This window comes from Eucalyptus grandis, chromosome 5 (genome assembly GCF_016545825.1).
Source record: "Eucalyptus grandis isolate ANBG69807.140 chromosome 5, ASM1654582v1, whole genome shotgun sequence".
NCBI classification, from domain to species: Eukaryota; Viridiplantae; Streptophyta; class Magnoliopsida; order Myrtales; family Myrtaceae; genus Eucalyptus; species Eucalyptus grandis.
The window spans coordinates 20960132-20981754 of NC_052616.1; the positions used below are offsets into that span (position 1 = coordinate 20960132).

Consider the following 21623-nt stretch of genomic DNA (forward strand, 5'->3'; position numbering starts at 1 on the left):
TCAGTACAATTCACAATAGACACCCATTTACTCAAAACAAATCGAACCAGTCGATTACATGTCATACAAATCAATCCCCACTGTGGGATATTTAAAAGCTAGACCACGTGCATTCTCTAGGACGACATTCCAGGTCTCCGAGTTCACGTGCCTCGAACCTTGGGCCCACGTGCATTCTCTAAGGCGACCTCTTCGCCAAAGTGATACATCAAGTCACCGAGCCCACGTGCCCTTTTAGATGCCTGGGCCCATGTGCATTCTCTCAGGTGCTATCTCACCAAAGTGATGCATCAATTCACCGAGACCACGTGCCCTTTTAGATGCCTGGGCCCACGTGCATTCTCTCGGTGCTATCTCACCAAAGTGATGCATCAATTCACCGAGCCCACGTGCCCTTTTAGATGCTCGACTCGTCACCGAGCCACGTGCATTCTCCAGGATGACATACCGAGTCTCTGAGCCCTGTGCATTCTCTCAGGCGACCTTTTCGCCAAGGTGACATATTCAACCACTGAATTCACGTGCATTCTCCAGGTGATATTCCAATTCACCGAGCCCACGTGTCCTCTTTCAAGTGATTACCAATCTACTTTCAATACCGACAACCAATGCCCAACGATTTCTCAATCAAATAATTAAATCAACTCAACAAAGCATTGTAAATGCTGAATAACATACTTGGCCATTTACCATTCAACAATTCAATCTCAATCAATTCCAATCAATTTAGGGTAAATCCCTAAAATATCACAATTTATTCAATTCCATACAACGTGGAGCTCAAATAAATAAACGGACTGCGCCACAACAATCAGCACGAGATTTCGGTCGTCGGCCATCAAAATCTTAATTTCCGAAAATAATTAATTAATTTATTAATTTCGAAAATTAAATAATTAATAATAAAAATTCAATTTAGCTCAAAATAAAGCACGATTAAGTAAACGGACTTCACCACGGTCATCAGCATAACTTTCCAGTTCGGACCATCTCATTTGAATTTTCGGAAAATAAATAATTATTTAATTTAATTCCGAAAATTAATATTTAAATACTAAAAAATCCACTTAGGCCCGAAAAGCCTAATTGAAGCCCAATAAGGGTCGGGAAAAATTCCGAGGCACTTCCAATAATTAGTAGAGCACGTCTACTTCCTAATTACACAATCAATTTATCTAAATTGCATCACAATTGACTAATAATTGCTAATTTATTCTAATCTAATAACCTAAACATAATTAATTACAACTAAATCAACCTTAAGCAAAATTAGCCAACTAATCCGGGATTAGTGAGATTACTCACCAAATCACGCGCAAGTCGGATCAATCCGACGAGGGCAACGCGAGGACCGATTCTTCCCAAAGCGACTCACGGACCGGGGCCGGGAAACGGCCCAAAAGCGGGCCCGAAGTCGTTGGATACCCACTTCGTGGGTCGCTGGTCAGGGCTGGCCGAGGCTGCTCTGGCAGCCAAAACGGCGAGGGGAGGTCGGCGGAGAGCAAGGGGGACGCCAAGGAGGTCCGGCGGAGCTGGGCGATGGCCGGAGATGGCTGGACGGGGCGGAACTGAGCTGAACAGGGGCCGAACAGGGCTGTCTCGTGCGGGGGAGGGGCGTCTGGGCGGAGGAGAGGGCAGGCGGTGCATGGCGGCGAGCGGTGGACGCGTGGCGTGCGGTGCGGCGGTGGGACGGGCGGTGACGAGGAGCTGTTGTCTCCGATTTCTGCTTCTGGTTTCGCTTGTAACAGAGGCGAGGGAGAGGGTGTCGAGAGAGAAGGAGGAGGGATGAGAGAGAAAGAGAGAGAGAAGATAAGGTTGGACTGGTCAAAAAGAAAGAGGGAGAGAAGGTAGGCGATGGGGGAAAGCTGTTCGCACGAAGGAGAGGGGAGAGGAGAGAGAAGAGAGAGAGAGAGAAAAACGAGAGAAAAACGAGAGAAAAGGGGGAGAGAGAAAAAAGAAAAGAAAAGAATAATACTATTCTTATTTTTCTTTTCTCTTTCTATTTTCCTTTCTATTTTCTTTCGGTCTTCGATTTTTCCTCCGATAATTTCTTTATTGAAATTTCGGACTTGTCAACAATTTGACGGCCAATGAGACAGGATCCTAAAAATAAGAATTATGACCCTCTTAAAATTCGATTCCTGAAATAAAGTTCAATTTCGTGGTTAAAAATTGATCAGACGTGATTTTAGCCCAATCCAACCAATTAGGTAGCTTTTAGGGATTTTACAGCTGATACATCCCTTAACGGCTTTACCCAATAGGTTAGTTAACTCGTGAGTGATCAGCTCAGAGAAAAATGGCTATAGGCACGTTGACGAAATGCTCATTTCACTTTATCGAAACGGGGTCAAATTTCAGGATGTCACAGAAATGACCAAGAATGGTCCGTTTGATATGTAACTGACTAAGTGGATTGATCATTGCTTTAATCTGATGTCGTGAATTGATTGATTGAATGGAAATGACCTTGGGATGGTCCGATTAACAAGTAATCGACTAAGTCGATTGATCGATATGTCGATCTGTGATGTGATTGCTTGAGTGCCTATTGAACTGTACTAATATGCAGGTGGAATCTGAGGCCAAGGTAAGTCCTCTAACCTATGCGTGCATAGGCAGCCTGGATAGCATATTGGTTTCCTAATCAAGTCTTAGTAGGGTAGAACTTGCTGAGATGTAGTCTCATCCCGATTGTGGGATAATATTTCAAGCCCCTAGATCATGTGAGGATGAGCTGGCATCTAGAATCGAGGATGAGCTTAAAGAAGATGATGAAGAGTTTAAAAGAAACAAGCTGAGTGGAGAAGAATTGAAGGAGGATCAGTTTGATCTTGACTATCTGGATGAGGACTAAGATCTCATTCTCTTTTGTGAACCCTGTATATATGTGGATAGACTGAGACTAAAAAGTTGTGATTAGTTTTGTGAAGCTCTTCGAATTATGCTCTGTATAAAAGTATAGTTGTGGATTTCAATATAAAAAATATGGCATTACTTTTCTATCACATCGTTTTATTGTCTGGGGATTTATAACTACTTCATCATGCATATTAAAAATGAAAAGGTCGGCGATATATAGTCCTGGGATATCGCACTTTAAAAATCGACCAAGTAGAAGGATGGGCGCGTCCCTGAGAATTGGGGCGTGACGATATTGATATTCAATAAAACTAAATGTTTTTAATTTATACTGAATGAACAGTCATTATATATGGAAAACATAATTTCCGCGTGTGACACTCATGGTTACCTAGTAGTCAATTATACAAACAAATTTATTTCTCCACGTCTGTTTCTTTGCTTGCTCAGATACTGTTAATTCTCTCATATTGAGACATATCAGATAATACGTGTGCTAAATGAACAAGTTTAATCGTTGTTGGAGATCTTTCCAATCTACGGTAAGTGCAACTACTTTAATTTATAATAAGAAGATGTGAGCCTCATAAATCTAACTATAACCTTTAGAAGTAAATAGTGGCTTATCTACATACTATAAAAGTTTAGCAAAAACATGTAATAGGTATTTTTGGTATCGAGAAATTGCCATCAGTGTTTCCATCCATCATAACCATTGACAATCCAATGATCTAGATTTTTATTTTCTCAAATAGTTAAGAAATCACAAGAGGCTGTACATGAGTGTGCTTCTAGAGAAAACCAATTCTACCAAATCTTGCCATTGATAATATTTCTTACTATGGGAACTTGTTAATTGAAAATTGTTCAACTCAATCCACAGCAATAATGAGCATGATTAGATATTTAACTATTTATTTGTGCAAGTCTATCCACAACAATAATAAGCATGACCAAGTATTTACCTATTTATAAAGCCTTTCATTTTTTGGTGCTCCACACCTTAGCCAACTGAATTTCTTCATCTTTCTTACCATTCCTTCAAGCGTTTCAAAGCAAGACCCTTGTGATGCCTACAAAACAAAGAATCCAGCATCATATCTCACTTGTATATTTGAAAACCTCTTTTGCACGCATCCAATGATCAACCTTGCATGTTAATAAGTATCGGATCAATGATTTACCCAAAAAAATGCTTGTTCTTTGTAAGCTGTGTCAAGATATGTATGCTAGATGGATGAGTGTAACCGTCGTTAGAGATCTTTCGGACTGATGGTAATGGCAACTACTTTAAATATTATAGAAAAGAGATGTGGGTTCAATATGACGTGTTACAACATTGAGCACTAAATGGCATTTCTTGAGTGTGACCGGTAGCTAACAGTTATAGCTGTTTCTTCAGTGAGGTTTCAAGACCTCCAGGAACTCAAGAGTTTGCAATTTGTGGTGGACCATCAAGCTGAGCAGCCTCGGTTGTGAGCCAAGAAGATCAACTGTGACGTTATGTATTGTTGCTGGTGTTGCTAATACGTCTTTTTCCTTTTTTTTCTTTTATAGCTATTGTATGGAAACGAAGGAAATGATTTGGTTAATGTGTTTAGATGGTGCAGTGCGGTTATTGTTCCATAGCAACAAACCATAGACTGTAAACAAGGTGTTTTTTTTTTACCCCAATGAAATGGAATTTTTCAGATTTGCATTTGTTGCCCCCCGTTCATTATTTACAGCTTGACTCTTAAAACCAATGCAATATTCAATCTTGCAAGCTTGCTAGATTCGTTGAGTGGCTAGGTTGTGGCTAGGTGCGTCAGATCTTTCATGGCCAAATTATGGACAGGTTATGCTTTTAGCTCTCTACAACTCAGCGAATCCTGCAAGCTCGTAGTCGGTGCATTTCTCTTGATCAAGTTATGCTTATAGACTTGGCCATTTCTCTTGGTCGATTGAGATTACACTCATCTCAAACATTCATGTTACTAGCAACTCCAAAACCAAGGTTACATTCATCATCTTTCCCTAATTCATTGGTTACATTTGTACCTTGCACAAAAAAGCTTCGAACAAGTCCCTGCAATAGTAAACGTTGAACTACCTACGAGCGCCATTTAGGGCAAGTAAGATTGAAGCCTCCTATCAACCTTCGACATTGTCAACACAATCAACGCTCCCATCAGCGCTAATTATGACCCTCATACGAGTCTTCTCCTTCGCTTGCATTCTCGCGATTTCCATTTCCATCTGTAAGCTTTAGACCAAGTTGTTAATCCCTTCTAACTTGAGCTCATCTTTCTTGTCCAGTATTCACCTTTGCAGAATGGCCATTCTTTCCTCATTTTTTTTCCGGATTTCCTCCACAAACTTCACCTTCTCCTTCAACAGTTCATCGTCATTCGTCAATTGGAGGTCAACCCAATTAAAAAAGCCCCCACCATCAAATTGCAAAATGAGCACGACCTTTAGCAATCCAAATCGACAGCGACCACTGAACATTCACCACTGATCAATCCAAATTGATACTTTCAGAACGGCTACTGAACATACATCTTGCCCAACTACAAGACCGAAATATAATCGAACCCAATCAACTCAGTTGCTTTCAACAGATTGAGACTGCATCTCCCTCCACAATGAACAGCAGCAAAACCTCCTCGTGGTATTCTTCGGTGTTTCGCGAAGTGTGCAGCCCAGCACGCATCTGATGCTTGCAGGAGATGTTTTCTTCCCTAAAAGGTGAAGCTTTTCAAAGCCCTGTCACCACTGTTGCTGCTTCCCATCGACGACATTGCTATTGATTTGCTCAAGAACCATAATTTTTTCTTGCCCCCAAGATCAAGAACTCTCAAGAGCCCTAATTTTCTGCCCCAAATTCTAATGACCACGTCTCTCTCCTTCGTCGCTATAGTGTAGCCAAAACCCAAGCTACGATGGTTACACGAGCCAAGTCAAATTTCTATCAATCAGCCATGTTTGAGGGATTGGATATTGAAATACAAACGCCCTTGAGTTTGATTTGGAAAAAAAAGGAAAAAGGGGAAAAAGGGGAAATCCTATAGATTAAGCATATTTTTACTTGTCACGGGTTGAAACTTTTCTAGTCGAGGACAACCCCATACGGCGGGCGGTGCCTTCCCTCGATAGACCATCTTCAACGGCGGTGCCTTCCCTCGATGACCATATTCTCATCATTGATCGAACTACTCTCAATATAATTTCAATATCCAATCCCTCAAGCAAAACGTACAGATCACTTCAGTTTGGGCTTGGGCAACAATTAGTTTTGTCTTTTGATAGGGGGGGAAAAAGAAATAGGACCATCATCATAGGAAAAACGTCTAACTCCAGACCAATTTGCACACGGAAAACAACCCCACTATTAAAGATCCTCTAAGATAATAATAATCTCGTTCTTTGATTCATAACACAAATATTCTGACGTCATTCTCACAAACCAATTAGAAAAGACCGGAAAACTAAATCAAAATTTACACTCAAACAAGAACCAACTTCAGCTTTTCTGGCATTATCATGGTCCAAGTCCAAAGACCATGATAAGACCATGATAATGCCAGAAAAGACCAGAAAACTAAATCAAAATTTACACTCAAACAAGAATAAACTTCAGATCAAGCTGCCGCTCATGCTCACAAGACCAGTCATGGGGTGGCATCAGAGTCAAAGTTCTCAAATGCATTGGAATGGTAAAGTATCTGATCAAACATATCCTTTAAGTTTTTGCTGGAAGTCATCTCCTCCAATTTTCTGTCTTCAGCAACCAGACTGGACATTCTTCCATCACCAATTTCCTTGTCAGCTGGGGAGAAAAACAGCTTGGACAATCTTTCTTTCTCCATCTGTTGGCTGAACTTGTTACATTCCGTGGTTCCTTTCGTGATCAGATGGTAGGTATAGACTACCTTCTCCTGGCCAATTCTGAAGGCATGGCTGATTGCTTGCCTTTCAACCGAAGGATTCCAAACCACGTCAAGCAAGACAACTCTCGATGCTCCGACTAGACTTATGCCCTCAGAGCAAGCCTTAGTCGAAGCTAACATTACTCTTGCTTGGCTCTGTGGGTTGTTGAATTTTCCAATCAAACGTTGGCGTTCCCTCAGATTGAGGCTCCCATGCATGTGTAGAAGCTCTTTTCCTTGGGAGGACCACTGGAAAGTCAATCTCAGTTGGTCACTGATGAAGGACAATGGCTCTTTGTATTGGCTGAAAACCAGAACCTTCTCACCGAGTGCTTTGCTGAGCTGGATTAACTCCACTAGGAACCTCGTCTTTATCCCAGCATCTGTGTTAGTCTTCAGATCTTCAAGCTTCTGACGCTCATGACAGATGAGAGGTTTTTCATTCGCTTATGCATTGCAGCTTAGGTTCAGAGAAGGGTGGATGCAGGCCAAAGACAGCTTGAACTCATACTCAAACGTGCATTGAGATCTTTGAATGTTCTCAACTATCTTCTTCTGCCTATCCCCTGGGTTTAACACCACTATGCACTCTTTTATACCAGGAAGATTCTCTTTAAGAATGCCTTTGTGAACATGAACAAACGGAGCCATGATAGACCGGAGATTCACAATTGCATCATCAGCCACTTTGTCATGTGGCTGAACAAGGGAATTGATATCATCTGTTTTAGCTCTTTTCCACTGTGTTGTCTGGCAGAATTTCTTGAGACTCAGGGGTAGTTCATTGGCCGTTGTGGGTCTCACTAAGCACAAGGTGTTATACAGCTCTAGAAAGTTATTCTGGAAAGGGGTGCCCGAGAGGATGATCCTCTTCTCAGTCCGAAGTTTCAGCAGAAGCTTCCAAATGCTGCTCCTCTGATTTCGCGGCGTGTGCCCTTCGTCAAGAACCACTACACCCGGCAAATCAAGAAGAATCTTTCTCATCTCTTCATCTTTCTTTTCAATCTTTTCCTTCTTCACTGGATCCTTTGTGCCTTTCCTATTGTGTACTGCAAGCTTCTCACGCAGATTGTAACTTATGCCTAGTATGCTGCTGTTCTTACTCCAGGAATAGACCTTGATCACCCGCATCACATCGTTACATCGCATGAGGTGGCTATTTGCCTCCACCATCCTCACAGCTTCTGGATTTTCTGCCCCGGAGAAATCCGGATTATTCAAGTTGTGGAATAAAATGCTGGTGTCCCATTTCTTGTTCCACTTCTTGAACTCTTCTTCCCAAGTGAGAAGCAAGCTCGCAGGAGCAATAACCACAGGCCGGGAATTGGGGAAGAGTCTGAGATACGTGTGCAGAAAAAGTATGGTCATGCAAGTCTTTCTTGTGCCTGGAGCGTGAGATATGATGCACCCACCAACGTCGTTAGGCTCAGAGTTGGACAAGTCTTTTAGATCAGTAGACCCTGCTATGTTCTTCCACATAAACTCAAATCCCTCCAGCTGGTGCGGATACATTTTACTGCTGTCACAGGGGATGAGATCCAAAACAGAGCCGCTCTGATGAGAGAGTTTGTCAGAGTCATCTCCAGAAGGCTGAAGACAATCCTCTCCAGACAAAGACAGATTCCCTCTGTTGAGTGGCATTTTTGTGCCTGACGTTTCAATGGAGAATTTTTCCTACAGAATAAAAGGCAAAAATAAATAAATAAATAAATAAGGAAACAGTGGTTTTCGAAGATTCTAGAGCATAGACATACATTGAGGATGGCAGTGAGAAACAGTTAATCCAGGGAAGTGACAGTCGATAACATAACTAAGCCAACTGTGAAGTGTGGACGGTGTTTTGAGAATGGATATAACAGTAAAAGCCACAGTACTTGGTAAACCAACAGAACTTACAAAAGATGGTAGAAATGGTGGCAAGACATATTTTATCTCAAGCACTATCTGATCACAGAAGTGGCAAATTAAACCAATTTCCTCATCGCAAATGAGCTCATGCTTTCCTCCTGGACAAAGGGTGGCTTGACTAGTTTCAGTTTCCTCCTGAAGAGAATCACAAGAACGCTTTTAGAACAACTAAAAACGCAAGAAATCTCTCTGAAATTATGCTGTCAGTCTTATTTGCTACTTTCCTATAGCTATTTGCCCTAGAAAAAGGACCACTTGTAATTGCAAGAAAAATATATTGCTGGTGTCATAACTGCTGGTGTCATGTTAATAGACTTCCTGTGTGCCTCTGCGAGAGAACAAGCGAGAGAGGGATGGATCGGAGGGAGAAGGCTTTGACGGGGATATTACCAGCAGTTATGATTCTCTCATTCGGTCCGATTTGGTCGATGGCGTTTCTGATTCTGTTCGTACTGATTGCTCACATTATTATGGTGGAATCGGTCCTCTGCTTGCAGTTCGACCCAACAAATGCTAAAAATCGTCTAGAATATTACGTATATTCTTTGACATGAACGATTGAACCGCTGAATTTTGAAAATCAGGAGATTCTATCCAAACTCCAAGCACTATCGATATTGTATGCTGGGCCTGTTTAGTACCTTTGCTTTCTCCTAAAATTTAAAATATTATTTAACTTTCGGAAGTATAGTGGAAAAAAGTAGGCCTGAATTCATGTATGTCATTTGAGTGTTACGGATGTTTTGAATATTTGGATTTAAAAATTGTAAAAATGCACGAATTATAAGATTCAGATTTAGGCCACTTGTTAGGTAAGGTTCGCCTCCATCGATGGTCAGAACCATAAGATTATTACTATTTTTTTGCCAGATGCATCAGAGTTGGTCAGGAAAACTATATTTATTGTGTGAGGTGCTTTAGTTTATTTGATTGGACAGGAACCATCTATCAAATATTCTTGAAATTTAGAGGTACAGGTTGGGGATCTTGGTCTTCAAAGATGGTGAAGAACTCCATATTGGAGAACAGATGCGGTCAGAGCTAAAAAAGAGGTCATCTTGGAGTCGAGGATCTCAATAGCCATCCTCTCCATGGATTATACTTTCAGTAAATGGTGTCTCTGGGAGGGAGTTGGAACTAATGTGGAACTAATGTGGGAGTCTGGAATGATAACTGAACAGACTATCATCCCGATTGTTAGGGAAATCCCTTATGATGTTTTGAAGATGACAAAATAAATCAAAGGCTACTAACATGTTTGATGGTTGAGTAATAGACCATGCAGATATTAGAACATGTAGAGGATATTATCAAAGTCTGAAGATGGCCAGAAGACTGAACGTAACATATGTCCAAAGTATATTTTGAAGATTTCCGACTTCGTGTCAAAGTCAAGACCGCGACTCAAGACTCAAAGCTTGAAGACTGCCGGACTCAAGACTCAAAGTCGAAGACCGCCGGACTTTAGTGTCAAAGTCTCTGTTCTACCTCGAAGTCCGTCAACTCGACTAATTCCAGACCGAACGTGAATGATGAACCAGAAGACAGACTCTATGCTGAAGCTGAACTGGGTACAGATTGTAAAGTCTACGACTCAGATTGTAAAGTCTACTGGCTGCACCCAGATTTTAAAGTCTACAGACTCGATTGTAAAGTCTATGGCTATCGACTTTACATCCGTATTTGACAACGTAACTCAAGCCCAATCATACAACGGCTAGTGATCTGGTTTGGATTCCACATCAAGATTGATTTGATTGATTCAATCTAATTGATTGACAATTGGATGTTGAAGACAGGAACTTTCTATACGAAGAAGCTTTACTTATGGAAACCAAGATTTCGTTTGTATGGGCGATCGGAATCAATTTGGGATTCTACCTTTATCACTCAACGGCTACCAAATCTTCTAAGATACAGAGCTGTCCAATGGGTATATTGGAAGACGATTCTCCAGGATACTGTTCAACGGGTAGTTTGGAAGTGGAGGAGTATTTAAGGAGATCATGGACCGATGAACAAGTAAGAGAGATGGAGCGTAGAATCTATAATTCCAAAGTCTGAGCGACCTTCGATCATATACTTGTCTCTTGAGAGCTTAAACGTTTGTAATCGTGAGAGAAATACCAAGAGAGTGACTTAGTGAGATAGTGTGATCTACTAAGTGTTTGCACTCGGAGTTGTAATCTCTTGTTGATTGCATAGTGGAATCCAGCCAAGAAGGCTGTTAGCGTGGGAGAGTGGACGTAGGCTTGGATTAAGCCAAACCACTATAATTTCTGTGTTCTTATTCTCTTCCTTAACTCCTTTGTTTGAAGTTTATTTTATTCCGCATATTTTTGCCAAGATTTATCTTAAACACCTATTCACCCCCATCTAGGTGTTCATACTAGCACTCTCAATTGGTATCAGAGCCAAGTACTCGGTTTATAAAAGTGTTTTTACTTTTGAGCTAAAGATTCTTTATGGCTAGTATGTTGGCACCAGGACTTATGGAAGGGCAAAGCAACACAAGGCCACCATATTTTGATGGAAAGGAATACGACGCGTGGAAGAACAAAATGAAAGCATTCCTAAGATCCAGAGATCTCTTACAATGGGATGTTGTGGAAAGAGGAATCAACCCCATTGCTGTGTCTACATCAAATAAGAATGGCAAAGACAAAGAAACCAAACCCTCCGCTCCTATGTCTCGGACGGAGTTGTCCAAAAGAGAAGCGCTTGATGCGAAAGCAATTTATTCTTTATATTGCGCTTTGTCTCCTACTGAATATAACAGAATCTCTTCATGTGAAACAGCAAAAGAAGTTTGGGATAAACTTCGTGTTACATATGAAGGGACCGATCGTGTAAAAGAGACAAAAGTAAACTTCCTACTCGGCAAGTACGAATCCTTCAAGATGAAGCAAGGAGAGTCGATTGGAGATATGTTCGATCGTTTTACAAAAATTGTAAACGGTTTGGCATATCAAGGTCAGCCTATTTCTTCTCCAATGAAGGTCAACAAACTCTTGCGAGGTCTCTCAAAAGATTGGAATCATATCAAGACCTCAATCCGGGAGACTCAAAGGATTATGCCACTCTCCGTTGATGAATTGATTGGCACTCTTCAATCCTATGAAGTGGAACAAATCAACGATGAAGATCCCGAAGGTAAGAAATCCATTGCTTTAATATCTAATGCTGTTTTTGATGAAATAGACTCAGAAAATGACATGGATGATGAAGAACTTGCCTTTATGGTCAAGAAATTCAAAAAACTGAGTAGAAAAGAAAGGAAATTCGATGGAAGAAAATACAAGCAAGGAAATTTATGCTTAATGGCCCATTCAGAATCTGAGTCGACTCGGATACGTACTCATAATCGAGTCCGACTCGCATACGTACTCGTAATCAAAATCTGATTCGAACCCAGACTCAGAATCCGATGAGGAAATCAAGGTAAGTCATTTAGCAATTCCTTTCAAAGTTTCAAAATATATAAATGAGCTTTGTTCAAATCTCAAATCTTCTCTTAAAAGGATTTTCAAACTTAAAAAGGAGAATTCTCGGCTTAGGCAAAAAGATTGTCCTAAAGTCTGGAGACCTTTTAAGAAATATTGGATAAAAGCAGCATATTCTGCTAACTCTCATGGACCAAAAAAAAAAAAATGGTTACCAAAGAAAAGATAAGTTACTTTTGCAGGATATAAAGAAGAAAGAAGAAAGAGGATTTGGTAAGGAATTTTTTTTCTCAATTTGATTTGGGCAATAATTCTCATTATACTTGATATTCGATATATCCTTGGTTGATTGAGATTTTATAATGATCATATTTTGCTTTATGGAAGAAAGAATTGTATGATTTGTTTTTGTGATTTGTGAGTTGAGATTTGATTTAGTACGTGTGATTATTTGAGATAATTCATATTATTTTGTCTAATTTTATACTTCAGATTTAATCATATTTTGCAAAGTAAAAATCTGTTTTACGTGATGATGCAAGATATTCTTAGATATTCAAGAATTTTATTCTCTCTGATTTTATTGTATCATGACTAAGTGAGAATTTATTTTTCAAAATATCATTGTGCATAATATTCTTTCTTTGAATACTTTGTTATGATGAATTAAGAAAGAATATTTGATTATGGAGATTTTATATTCTGCTCTAACGTCATGGAAGGATCCAAATTGATGGATACCAAAAAGGGAAATGAATTGATTGCAGGAAATTCAATAAGGCAATGATGATTGCAAATCTATGCAATTTTTGGTGCAATCAGAAAATATCTCCTATGACAATTGGTAATGATTTTTTTAATCAATGGTATATTGCAAATATATACCTTGGGTAAGAGAATATTTTTATCATCCCGCCTTGCAAATCTCTACGTGCATTTATTATGATTTTGGATGATTGTTTATTATATTGTGAATATCTTTTGTCATAGATATAAGGTATTGCGATTTTGGCACGTAACAGAAATATTTATTTTCCTTTTGCAAAATGCATATCTGAAATTTATGCTCAAGGAAATCGCTTTGATCTCGAAAGATATTACTGCATATTCATGGATATTCTTGCTATATTCTTAGAAGATTTATTATATCTAGCAAGTTTGATCCACAAATCAAAGGAAGATATTACGTGACATTTTTGCAAAGATTATTATCTGTTATATAAGAATTTGCAGGTCACAAAAGAATCTTCCATATGGATTTTGGAAAACTCGATCAAAAAACCATGAAGATTTTATTCTATCTTCTGGAGGTTCAAAGATTCCATTCCTTATGCAAAATTTTTGCAAATTGTTGAGGAAATCCCTTATGTGTCGTACGGAAGGTTGAATAGTTCTGAATTTTAATATCTGATAATTTTATATATGCTATTCAATTTATCTATTTGAAGAAAATGGTATTATATATCACGTGGATATCATTACAACTTATTGGTGGAAAAAGTTTGTTAAGATGATGCAGGTTGAATTCGAGATGAGCTTGATTGAAGAAAATAATTTTTTGCCTCGAATTTCAAAATGCAAGTGATCGTTGTGGATGTTGTTGCTACAAAGTAAATAATGGAAATATATTCTGTTCAACGTGCACAAGCAACATTTCTATTCGCAAATATTGTCATGATCACAGGGGGAGAAATCAACTCCATAAGGAAAGGAAAAGAATCGTGATCATCTCAAAAAGGCAACAAATTAAGGGGGAGCTTTGATCAATTATGGAAAAATCTTTTTGGATTGATCGTGATCTTATTATGGATGGAAGGAAAGGTAATTGTGTCAGAATTTATTCTACAAAATCCGGTTAGTGCATCTCTTATTACCTTTTGTCATTAACAAATCTCATACTGATATTATCATTTTATTATGACAAAAATGGTACGTGAATTTTATGATGCATCCGTGATTTTTATTGGATATTTACTGATATGATCGAAGTGAGCTATATTGCATATCTTTAATATTCAATAAAAGCTGATTTTTCGAAATTGTGATTCATGCAAGATATTTGTTATCATTCTCTACATGAATCCATTATTATCGCTTTTTAATTATGACAAAAAGGGGGAGAAGATATGAATATGCATATGTGCTGATTAGTTGATATTATCTATGGCATAATATTGAGCTGCGATTATTTTCTATATATTATTATGCTCAATCTACTTGTTATCTTATGATATCCTTTGATTTAAATTAATAAAAGCATGTTTACAAATCTGCATATTCAGAGATTGTTTTGTCATCATCAAAAAGGGGGAGATTGTTAGGGAAATCCCTTATGATGTTTTGAAGATGACAAAATAAATCAAAAGCTACTAACATGTTTGATGGTTGAGTAATAGACCATGCAGATGTTAGAACATGTAGAGGATATTATCAAAGTCTGAAGATGGCTAGAAGACTGAACGTAACATATGTCCAAAGTATATTTTGAAGATTTCCAGACTTCTGTGTCAAAGTCTGAAGACTGCCAGACTCAAGACTCAAAGCCTGAAGACTGCCAGACTCAAGACTCAAAGTCTGAAGACCGCCAGACTTTAGTGTCAAAGTCTGTTCTACCTCATAAGTCTGTCAACTCTGACTAATTCCAGACTGAACGTGAATGATGAACCAGAAGACAGACTCTATGCTGAAGCTGAACTGGGTACAGATTGTAAAGTCTACAGACTCAGATTGTAAAGTCTACAGACCCAGATTTTAAAGTCTACAGACTCAGATTGTAAAGTCTATGGCTATCAGACTTTACATCCAGATTTGACAGAACGTAACTCAAGCCCAATCATACAACGGCTAGTGATCTGGTTTGAATTCCACATCAAGATTGATTTGATTGATTCAATCTAATTGATTGACAATTGGATGTTGAAGACAAGAACTTTCTATACGAAGAAGCTTTACTTATGGAAACCAAGATTTCGTTTGTATGGGCGATCGGAATCAATTTGGGATTCTACCTTTGTCACTCAACGGCTACCAAATCTTCTAAGATACAGAGCTGTCCAATGGGTATATTGGAAGACGATTCTCCGGGATACTGTCCAACGGGTAGTTTGGAAGTGGAGGAGTATTTAAGGAGATCATGGACCGATGAGCAAGTAAGAGAGACGGAGCGTAGAATCTATAATTCCAAAGTCTGAGCGACCTTCGATCATATACTTGTCTTTTGAGAGCTTAAACGTTTGTAATCGTGAGAGAAATGCCAAGAGAGTGACTTAGTGAGATAGTGTGATCTACTAAGTGTTTGCACTCGGAGTTGTAATCTCTTGTTGATTGCATAGTGGAATCCAGCCAAGAAGGCTGTTAGCGTGGGAGAGTGGACGTAGGCTTGGATTAAGCCGAACCACTATAATTTCTGTGTTCTTATTCTCTTCCTTAACTCCTTTGTTTGAAGTTTATTTTATTCCGCATATATTTGTCAAGATTTATCTTAAACCCCTCTAGGTGTTCATACTAGCACCCTCACCGATTTTCAATGACGTTAATCCCTCTGACGTAATACACCAGGCTGGGGATTTTGGCAGGGCCTTCAATCTACATGAGAGCGCGGCTGGAGTCAACTCAGATACCGTCGAAACATGGAGGAAGGCTCTTCGAAAGATTGGGGGATTACCCGGATATAGTGGGAAACTATATAAGGGGTAATGCTTTTACTTCTGATTTCCTTTTTCTTTCTTAGATAAATGGAAAGAAAGAAGTGTAGGATTATGTGAATTGAACCCACCTTTTTTGAGTAAATATACACGTAATCATGTCCGTAAAGGGTGAAGGGTGACCCAGCTCTAACCGACAAACCAGTTGGAATTGATTTTCATGTTCAAGAGATGATGAGAAAGCTGGGCGTTGCCCACAGCGAGAGACCGGCAAGCGAAGTACGTGGAGAAGACATACGCGTGGTTGGAATGTGCAATGTGCCGGTTATTGGAACGACTACACTTACAAAAATTGTCTTTGACCAGATGCGTTACTTATTTAATGCATTTAGGTTCCTTCTAGGTATTGGTTTATTTAATGCATTTAGGTTCCTTCTAGGTATTGGTTCGGAAGGAGTGCAATTTTCATGAGTATGTTGATTGCTGACATTCGAATGCGAAAACCCGCACTGCTTGAATCTTCCAATGAAGGAATCGAAGAAATGGCAAGTCTATGTTGTATTGCGAGAGTTCTCATTGTGCTTGATGATGTGGATGAAGATGAACAAATTAAAGCATTAGTTAGGAACCTAAGCTGGTTTGATCTTGGAAGTAGGATCATTGTGACAGTAAAAAAGAAAAAAAAAGAGAGGTTTTAAATGCTTTCGACATTGGAGTTGTTGATGGTCAGACTCGTTGATGGTCAGACTAGTGAGGAATACAAGCGTGAACCAATGAGAGATGACCATGCCCTTCAACACTTTCGCGAGCATGCTTTTAAAGGGAAAGCGCCAGAAGGCGTTTCTGTGTATGATTCCTTGTCCGTAGACATTGTCAAAGCTGTTGGGGGGCTTCCTTCGGATGTTGTGGATCATGCTTCAGAATCAGGCGACCATGTGGATATAGATGTCCGGAAGAGTACCTTGGAATAATTGCAAAATCACCCACAAGATAGGCCCTCCATTCAAAGTATATTTGGCATCAGAGCTTGAAAATTCCATTGAAGACAACCAACTCACGATCCCAATTCAAGGCCCATCAATTAACCAAAGCCCACTTATTTGCTAAACAAGCAAACGGAATAGATTTTGGCCCATTCAAGGAGCATAGCATGATCCAACGGGTCCAACGAGGAGTTTGAATGCATTGCTCAAATCTTGATGCAATGCGAGGCTGGAGGGTTGAATTTTAAGTTTTCATGTGTTTTGAATTTCTTATGTCTTTAATGCGTCTAGTTTCTGCGTGTTTTAAATTTCCTATGAGTTTAATGTTTACTAGTTACCACTTTAAGTATGTGGCACATTCTCCACATAAGAATTTAGAATTGAGTTTGATAATATATGAATCTTTTTTCTCAAGTGAGTGAATCCTTCAATCCGGTTCTTTATCCAATTCTTTGGTGACAAATCTTATAAGTTCTTTATCTTGAATGATGAAAGACTCCTTTATGCTTTTACTGTTGTGCTCCATCTATCTCTAATTTACTTTCCAGATTCCATCAAACGCTTTTAGCTTCTTCTTAGTCTCATCGTGCATTAGTCTTAAATCTTTAGATGTACATATGTAGCATTGACATATTGAAAGCAAAAGGAGGGTGATTTATTTAAGTAAAACAAACAAGAAGAAGAAGAAGAAGAAGATCTAAGGCTTCATTTGTTTGCGGAAAATGTAGCGTTTTTGAAAAATATTTTGCAGAAGCTATTTTTCAAGAAAACGATAATATTTTATTGTGTTTAGCCGAAACTTGAAAATGAACTACAAAATATTTTCTACCGTTCGATAAGGAAAATCTTTTCTTCTATGCACTCCTTTCAATATTTTTTTATTATTTTATTATTTAAACCCATTTTTAATTAGTTTTTCTTTTTTTTCTTTTTCTTTTTTTCTTCTTCTTCCTAGGTTGGTTGGCAAAAGAACGCTTCAAGTGCCATAACTTTGGCCAAAGGGACACTTAAGTGCCATAACTTACGAAAGGTACACTTAAGTGCCACATTCGAAGAAAGACGGATCATTTGAGTGCCACTCCGGCCAAAACGCCAACGTGGCGTTTTTATGGCGAAGCGCGCCCAAAATGACGTCGTTTTGCACACTGACGTGGCCAAAACGGTGCCGTTTTGGGCTAACGTGGTAAAAAAATTAAAAAAAAAATTAAATTAATTTTAAAATTAAATTTAGTTAAAATATTTAAAAATAATAATTTTAAAATTAAATTTAGTTGAAATATTAAAAAATTAATAATTAAAAAAAAAAAAAGTGGGGAGGCGGGAGGATTAGCCCTCAACCGCCGCCGCGCCCGCCGCCGCCGGAAGGGCCGGCGACGGTGGGGGAGGGTCGGCCGAGGTTGCCGTGCCCCGGCCGGGGGTCGACGACCACGGCCGACCGGCGGTGAGGCCTCACGAGCCCTCGCCGAATCTGTGGTGAGGGCTCGTGGCCCTGCCCAGATCCGGCGAGGGTTGGCGGTCCTCGCCCGGCCGGGCCAAGGGCCGCCACCCGCTGGTATTCTCGAGCGAGCAATGCTTATTTCTTTTTTGGTTTTGTAAACTCGTGTCTTCAATATATTACGAATTACAAAAGTCATGGTGTAACATGCCTTTTATAATAAAGAAAAGTGCTTTTGAAGCTTATTTATTGCATAAAATTCAGATTGCACTTTTACTATCCTTTGATTAATTTGAAATGGCATGGTAATGTATTTTTTGAAAAATAGTTTATGAGTTGATAATTTGTGAAGTTTGAAATGGCATGGTAATGTATTTTTTGAAAAATAGTTTATGAGTTGATAATTTGTGAAGATGGTTTGGGAAATTCCTCTATAAAAGGGATTGCGGAAAGGCTCCATGTACTGACTTGTGAACTTGGTTTATGAAAGATATTCTATTGTGTCTCTTTAGAGATATTCGATAAGAGAGGTATTCTGTTGTGAAATATTATATATTTTTTGATTTAAAAAATTGATTTAGTGTACGAATTCTAGATTGGGTTTGTAAATTATTGGAGAATGATATCAATGATTTGATGCTCATTATTGCCATGGGATTTTCAAGTATGCATACAATTTTCATAACATTTTTGGGCTAAGCCATCGACAATATATGTGGAGAGACTTAACCAAGAGCAATCTTAGTTATCTTGTCACTAGGCTTTATGTTGTAATCATGGTTGGATAGCGAGTATAAAATTGATCGGTAGAATGGATCATTGATTTGATTGAAATCAATCAATGGATTGGATCATTATGTGTGGTTTGAGTGTGCAATTGATTAATGGAATGGCTTGATGTGTAATTTGATATTGATCAATATAACGCATCATTGATGTTTTTTTTTATATGGTCAATTAAATGGGTATGACCATATGCTACTGTTCGTTTTGATAGTATTCCACTATCCACTTTGACTGTAACTCACCATTCATTTTGATTGTATTTAACTATTCAAACTGTATTGAAAAGATAATTTTACGTAAATTATGTTTTGGATTTGGGATTATTAAGTTTATGGATAACTTTTGTATATATGTATAATGGATACTCGGTCTACTTATAAGAATTAACTGAGCAATAGTTATTCATACCATTCATCTCCCATCTTTTTAGATTCCTCAACTAGCAACTAGTTGGATGAGAGTGTTACTAACAAGGAACTTTTGGTAATTAGATTTGGGTATGAGTTGAGATAATTGGACATGTTAAAAATGGTAATTGTTAAGGTTTAGATAGTAGAAGTTGGAGATGTTTAGATCTCATTTTTGGTGGATTTTAGAACTCGGATTCCATGACAAACTCGCTTTATCTATGAGGTGTGACACTCACATTCTCAACTTCACCTCGGGCTGCCACGATGTGCAATGGATTGAAACCATCTATGTTCACTTTTTCCGCGAACTTTGGCATCAACTTCAGGAGCTCTTGAATGAAAGCGAATGGCCCGCCCCACTAGCGACGTGGGCTCCTTTGAGAGCCATCCCCTAGAGGATGAGCCAATTGCTTCTGATCAAATCATTCAGCTCATCGACACAGTACTTTTGAGCTGCTACTACCGATCTTGGCTCCATTTTGATCGGAACTAATGATGGTTTATCTCTTCTTGGGACCCTTTAGGACTTAGAAATCTGTTAAATTATTGAGCCATTTTATAGAGTTTTCTAGAAATTTTCTGAACTACAGTTTTCTTAAAGCTCATTGGTGGAGTCTTGGGGTGATTAAAAATAGTGAGATAAATTATCGACCATGAAAATTGAAATAAATATAAGTCTTGCTTGCGGGGTGGTGACATTAGATTTAGTTTTTGGTGGTGCTATGTTGACCACAATTTTCATTTCAAGAAGAGAACTGGCTACTGAAAATTTAGAGGTTGTTTTATTCTTGATATAATTGTGTAAATTAACAATGCATTGTCACATGGAAGAGCCTAGAATATTTTAAATGAATAAGATTATAAATAAATGTTCTTAAAACTAAGAGGAAAGGTACCAAATTTGGCAGTGAAATAGATTTTAGGGTATCAAGTCCCCTACCAAAATCTCTTATTTGCGGAAGCCAAACGACCTCCTGCATTTTACTTGGCTTGCAACCTGCCTCTTATCGACCAAAATCTCTTATTCGTGGGGTTTGGGGGAACCAAGTCAATTATGAGCGCCACCTTGTAAATGGAATCATTTGTGCTTACTTGGCAATCCGTCAACCGCCTGAGGCAAGAAGAAAAAAATACTTTATGTTTTCATCTTGGAAGGTTGTGTATACAAGAGACAAATCTCACGCATCTACCGTGCACAATTACCAAAGTTGATATTAAGAGGGAAGAAGTCATAAAGTCCAAATATGTTGGAAACAAATAAGTCATGTTTTGAACAAACAGTTTTAATTCGTTGATGGTAACTTTATTGTAATTTTGAAGTAACCAAACACAATCTGTATTATTTTTTAAAAATTCTATACCTTTTTAAATTTCTGTGATTATTTTTTAAATTAAGTAATTTTTTCTTTTTTTCAGTATAGTATTTCTTTATTGCAGTGAATGAAATCACTTAAACAATTTAAGTGATTAAATTATTGATAATTTAATACATCTTTAGCTTTGTAAATTAAATCCTTGATGAAGAAATTCCTTTATCCACAGAATTATGATTACTTGGATCAAATTGGATAAAATTCAAGCGTTTCTCAAATATTTAATCCATGTTGATCTATAACCTGATTTTCTTAATTTTATCCTGTTTGAATAGATTTGCTAATAGACATATACACATGCATGCATGTACATATACAGTGAAACGTAATAAATTCTACAATTTTTTGAAATTTTTTAAGCTATTCAATTCATTGTGAATTCATGTTAAGCAAATTTGAAATTAGCAAGAGAGCCCACATAATCTATAAGTATTATGTATTTTAAGTGAGATAATCTTCTTTTATCTCTTAATTAGTAATTTCATTCAGTATTTGAATTAAATATTTTTTACACTGCAACTCATTCACTTAATGTAGTAAGCTATTATTTAATTCATATTTAGTTTAAAATAACAATACATTAGATGTTAGTGCATATCAGGCAACTTGTTTTCTTAAGTTTTCTTTATGATGAGAAATCTTTTCCAACTTTATAATAATGTGAATGAATTGAAGTGTTTATTGAGAAAGTCATTGATTACCTGACACATTTTGATTACTTAAATGTTTTTTTTTTTTTAATGATGCCTAGGATCCGCCGAGCCTGCTGGGCTTACGCCGAGCAGCTCATGGCCCGTAGAGTGCGCAGTGCACCCTGAACCAAACGACAAATATCTGGGAGGAAGATAGCATAGGACCCAACCACCGT

The 21623-nt window shown here is 38.3% G+C and overlaps 2 protein-coding genes across 2 annotated transcripts in view; both read right to left on the bottom strand.

Moving 5' to 3' along the window:
* LOC104415481 (calcium-dependent protein kinase 24-like) overlaps window positions 1-5100 on the bottom strand; it is a 7147-nt gene extending 2047 nt beyond the window's left edge. Inside the window, exon 1 of the mRNA XM_039313446.1 lies at window positions 5001-5100. Coding sequence (XP_039169380.1) covers window positions 5001-5100 — 100 coding nt within the window. The remainder of the gene's footprint in view (window positions 1-5000) is intronic.
* A 1415-nt stretch (window positions 5101-6515) lies between these two features.
* On the bottom strand, window positions 6516-8414 carry LOC120293721 (SNF2 domain-containing protein CLASSY 3-like). The gene is made up of 2 exons (XM_039313447.1): window positions 7373-8414; window positions 6516-7219 (listed from the first exon to the last, which is right to left on the bottom strand). Exons 1-2 carry the CDS (start codon window positions 8412-8414, stop codon window positions 6516-6518), a joined length of 1746 nt encoding a protein of 581 aa, XP_039169381.1.
* Between the last annotated feature and the right edge of the window lie 13209 nt (window positions 8415-21623).

Coding starts and splice junctions, on each gene's coding strand:
- LOC120293721 (XM_039313447.1), bottom strand. CDS start 8,414: ATGCCACTCAACAGAGGGAATCTGTCTTTGTCTGGAGAGGATTGTCTT. Junction 7,220..7,372: donor TCTTAAAGAGAATCTTCCTG/GTATAAAAGAGT, acceptor GCAATGCATAAG/CGAATGAAAAACCTCTCATC.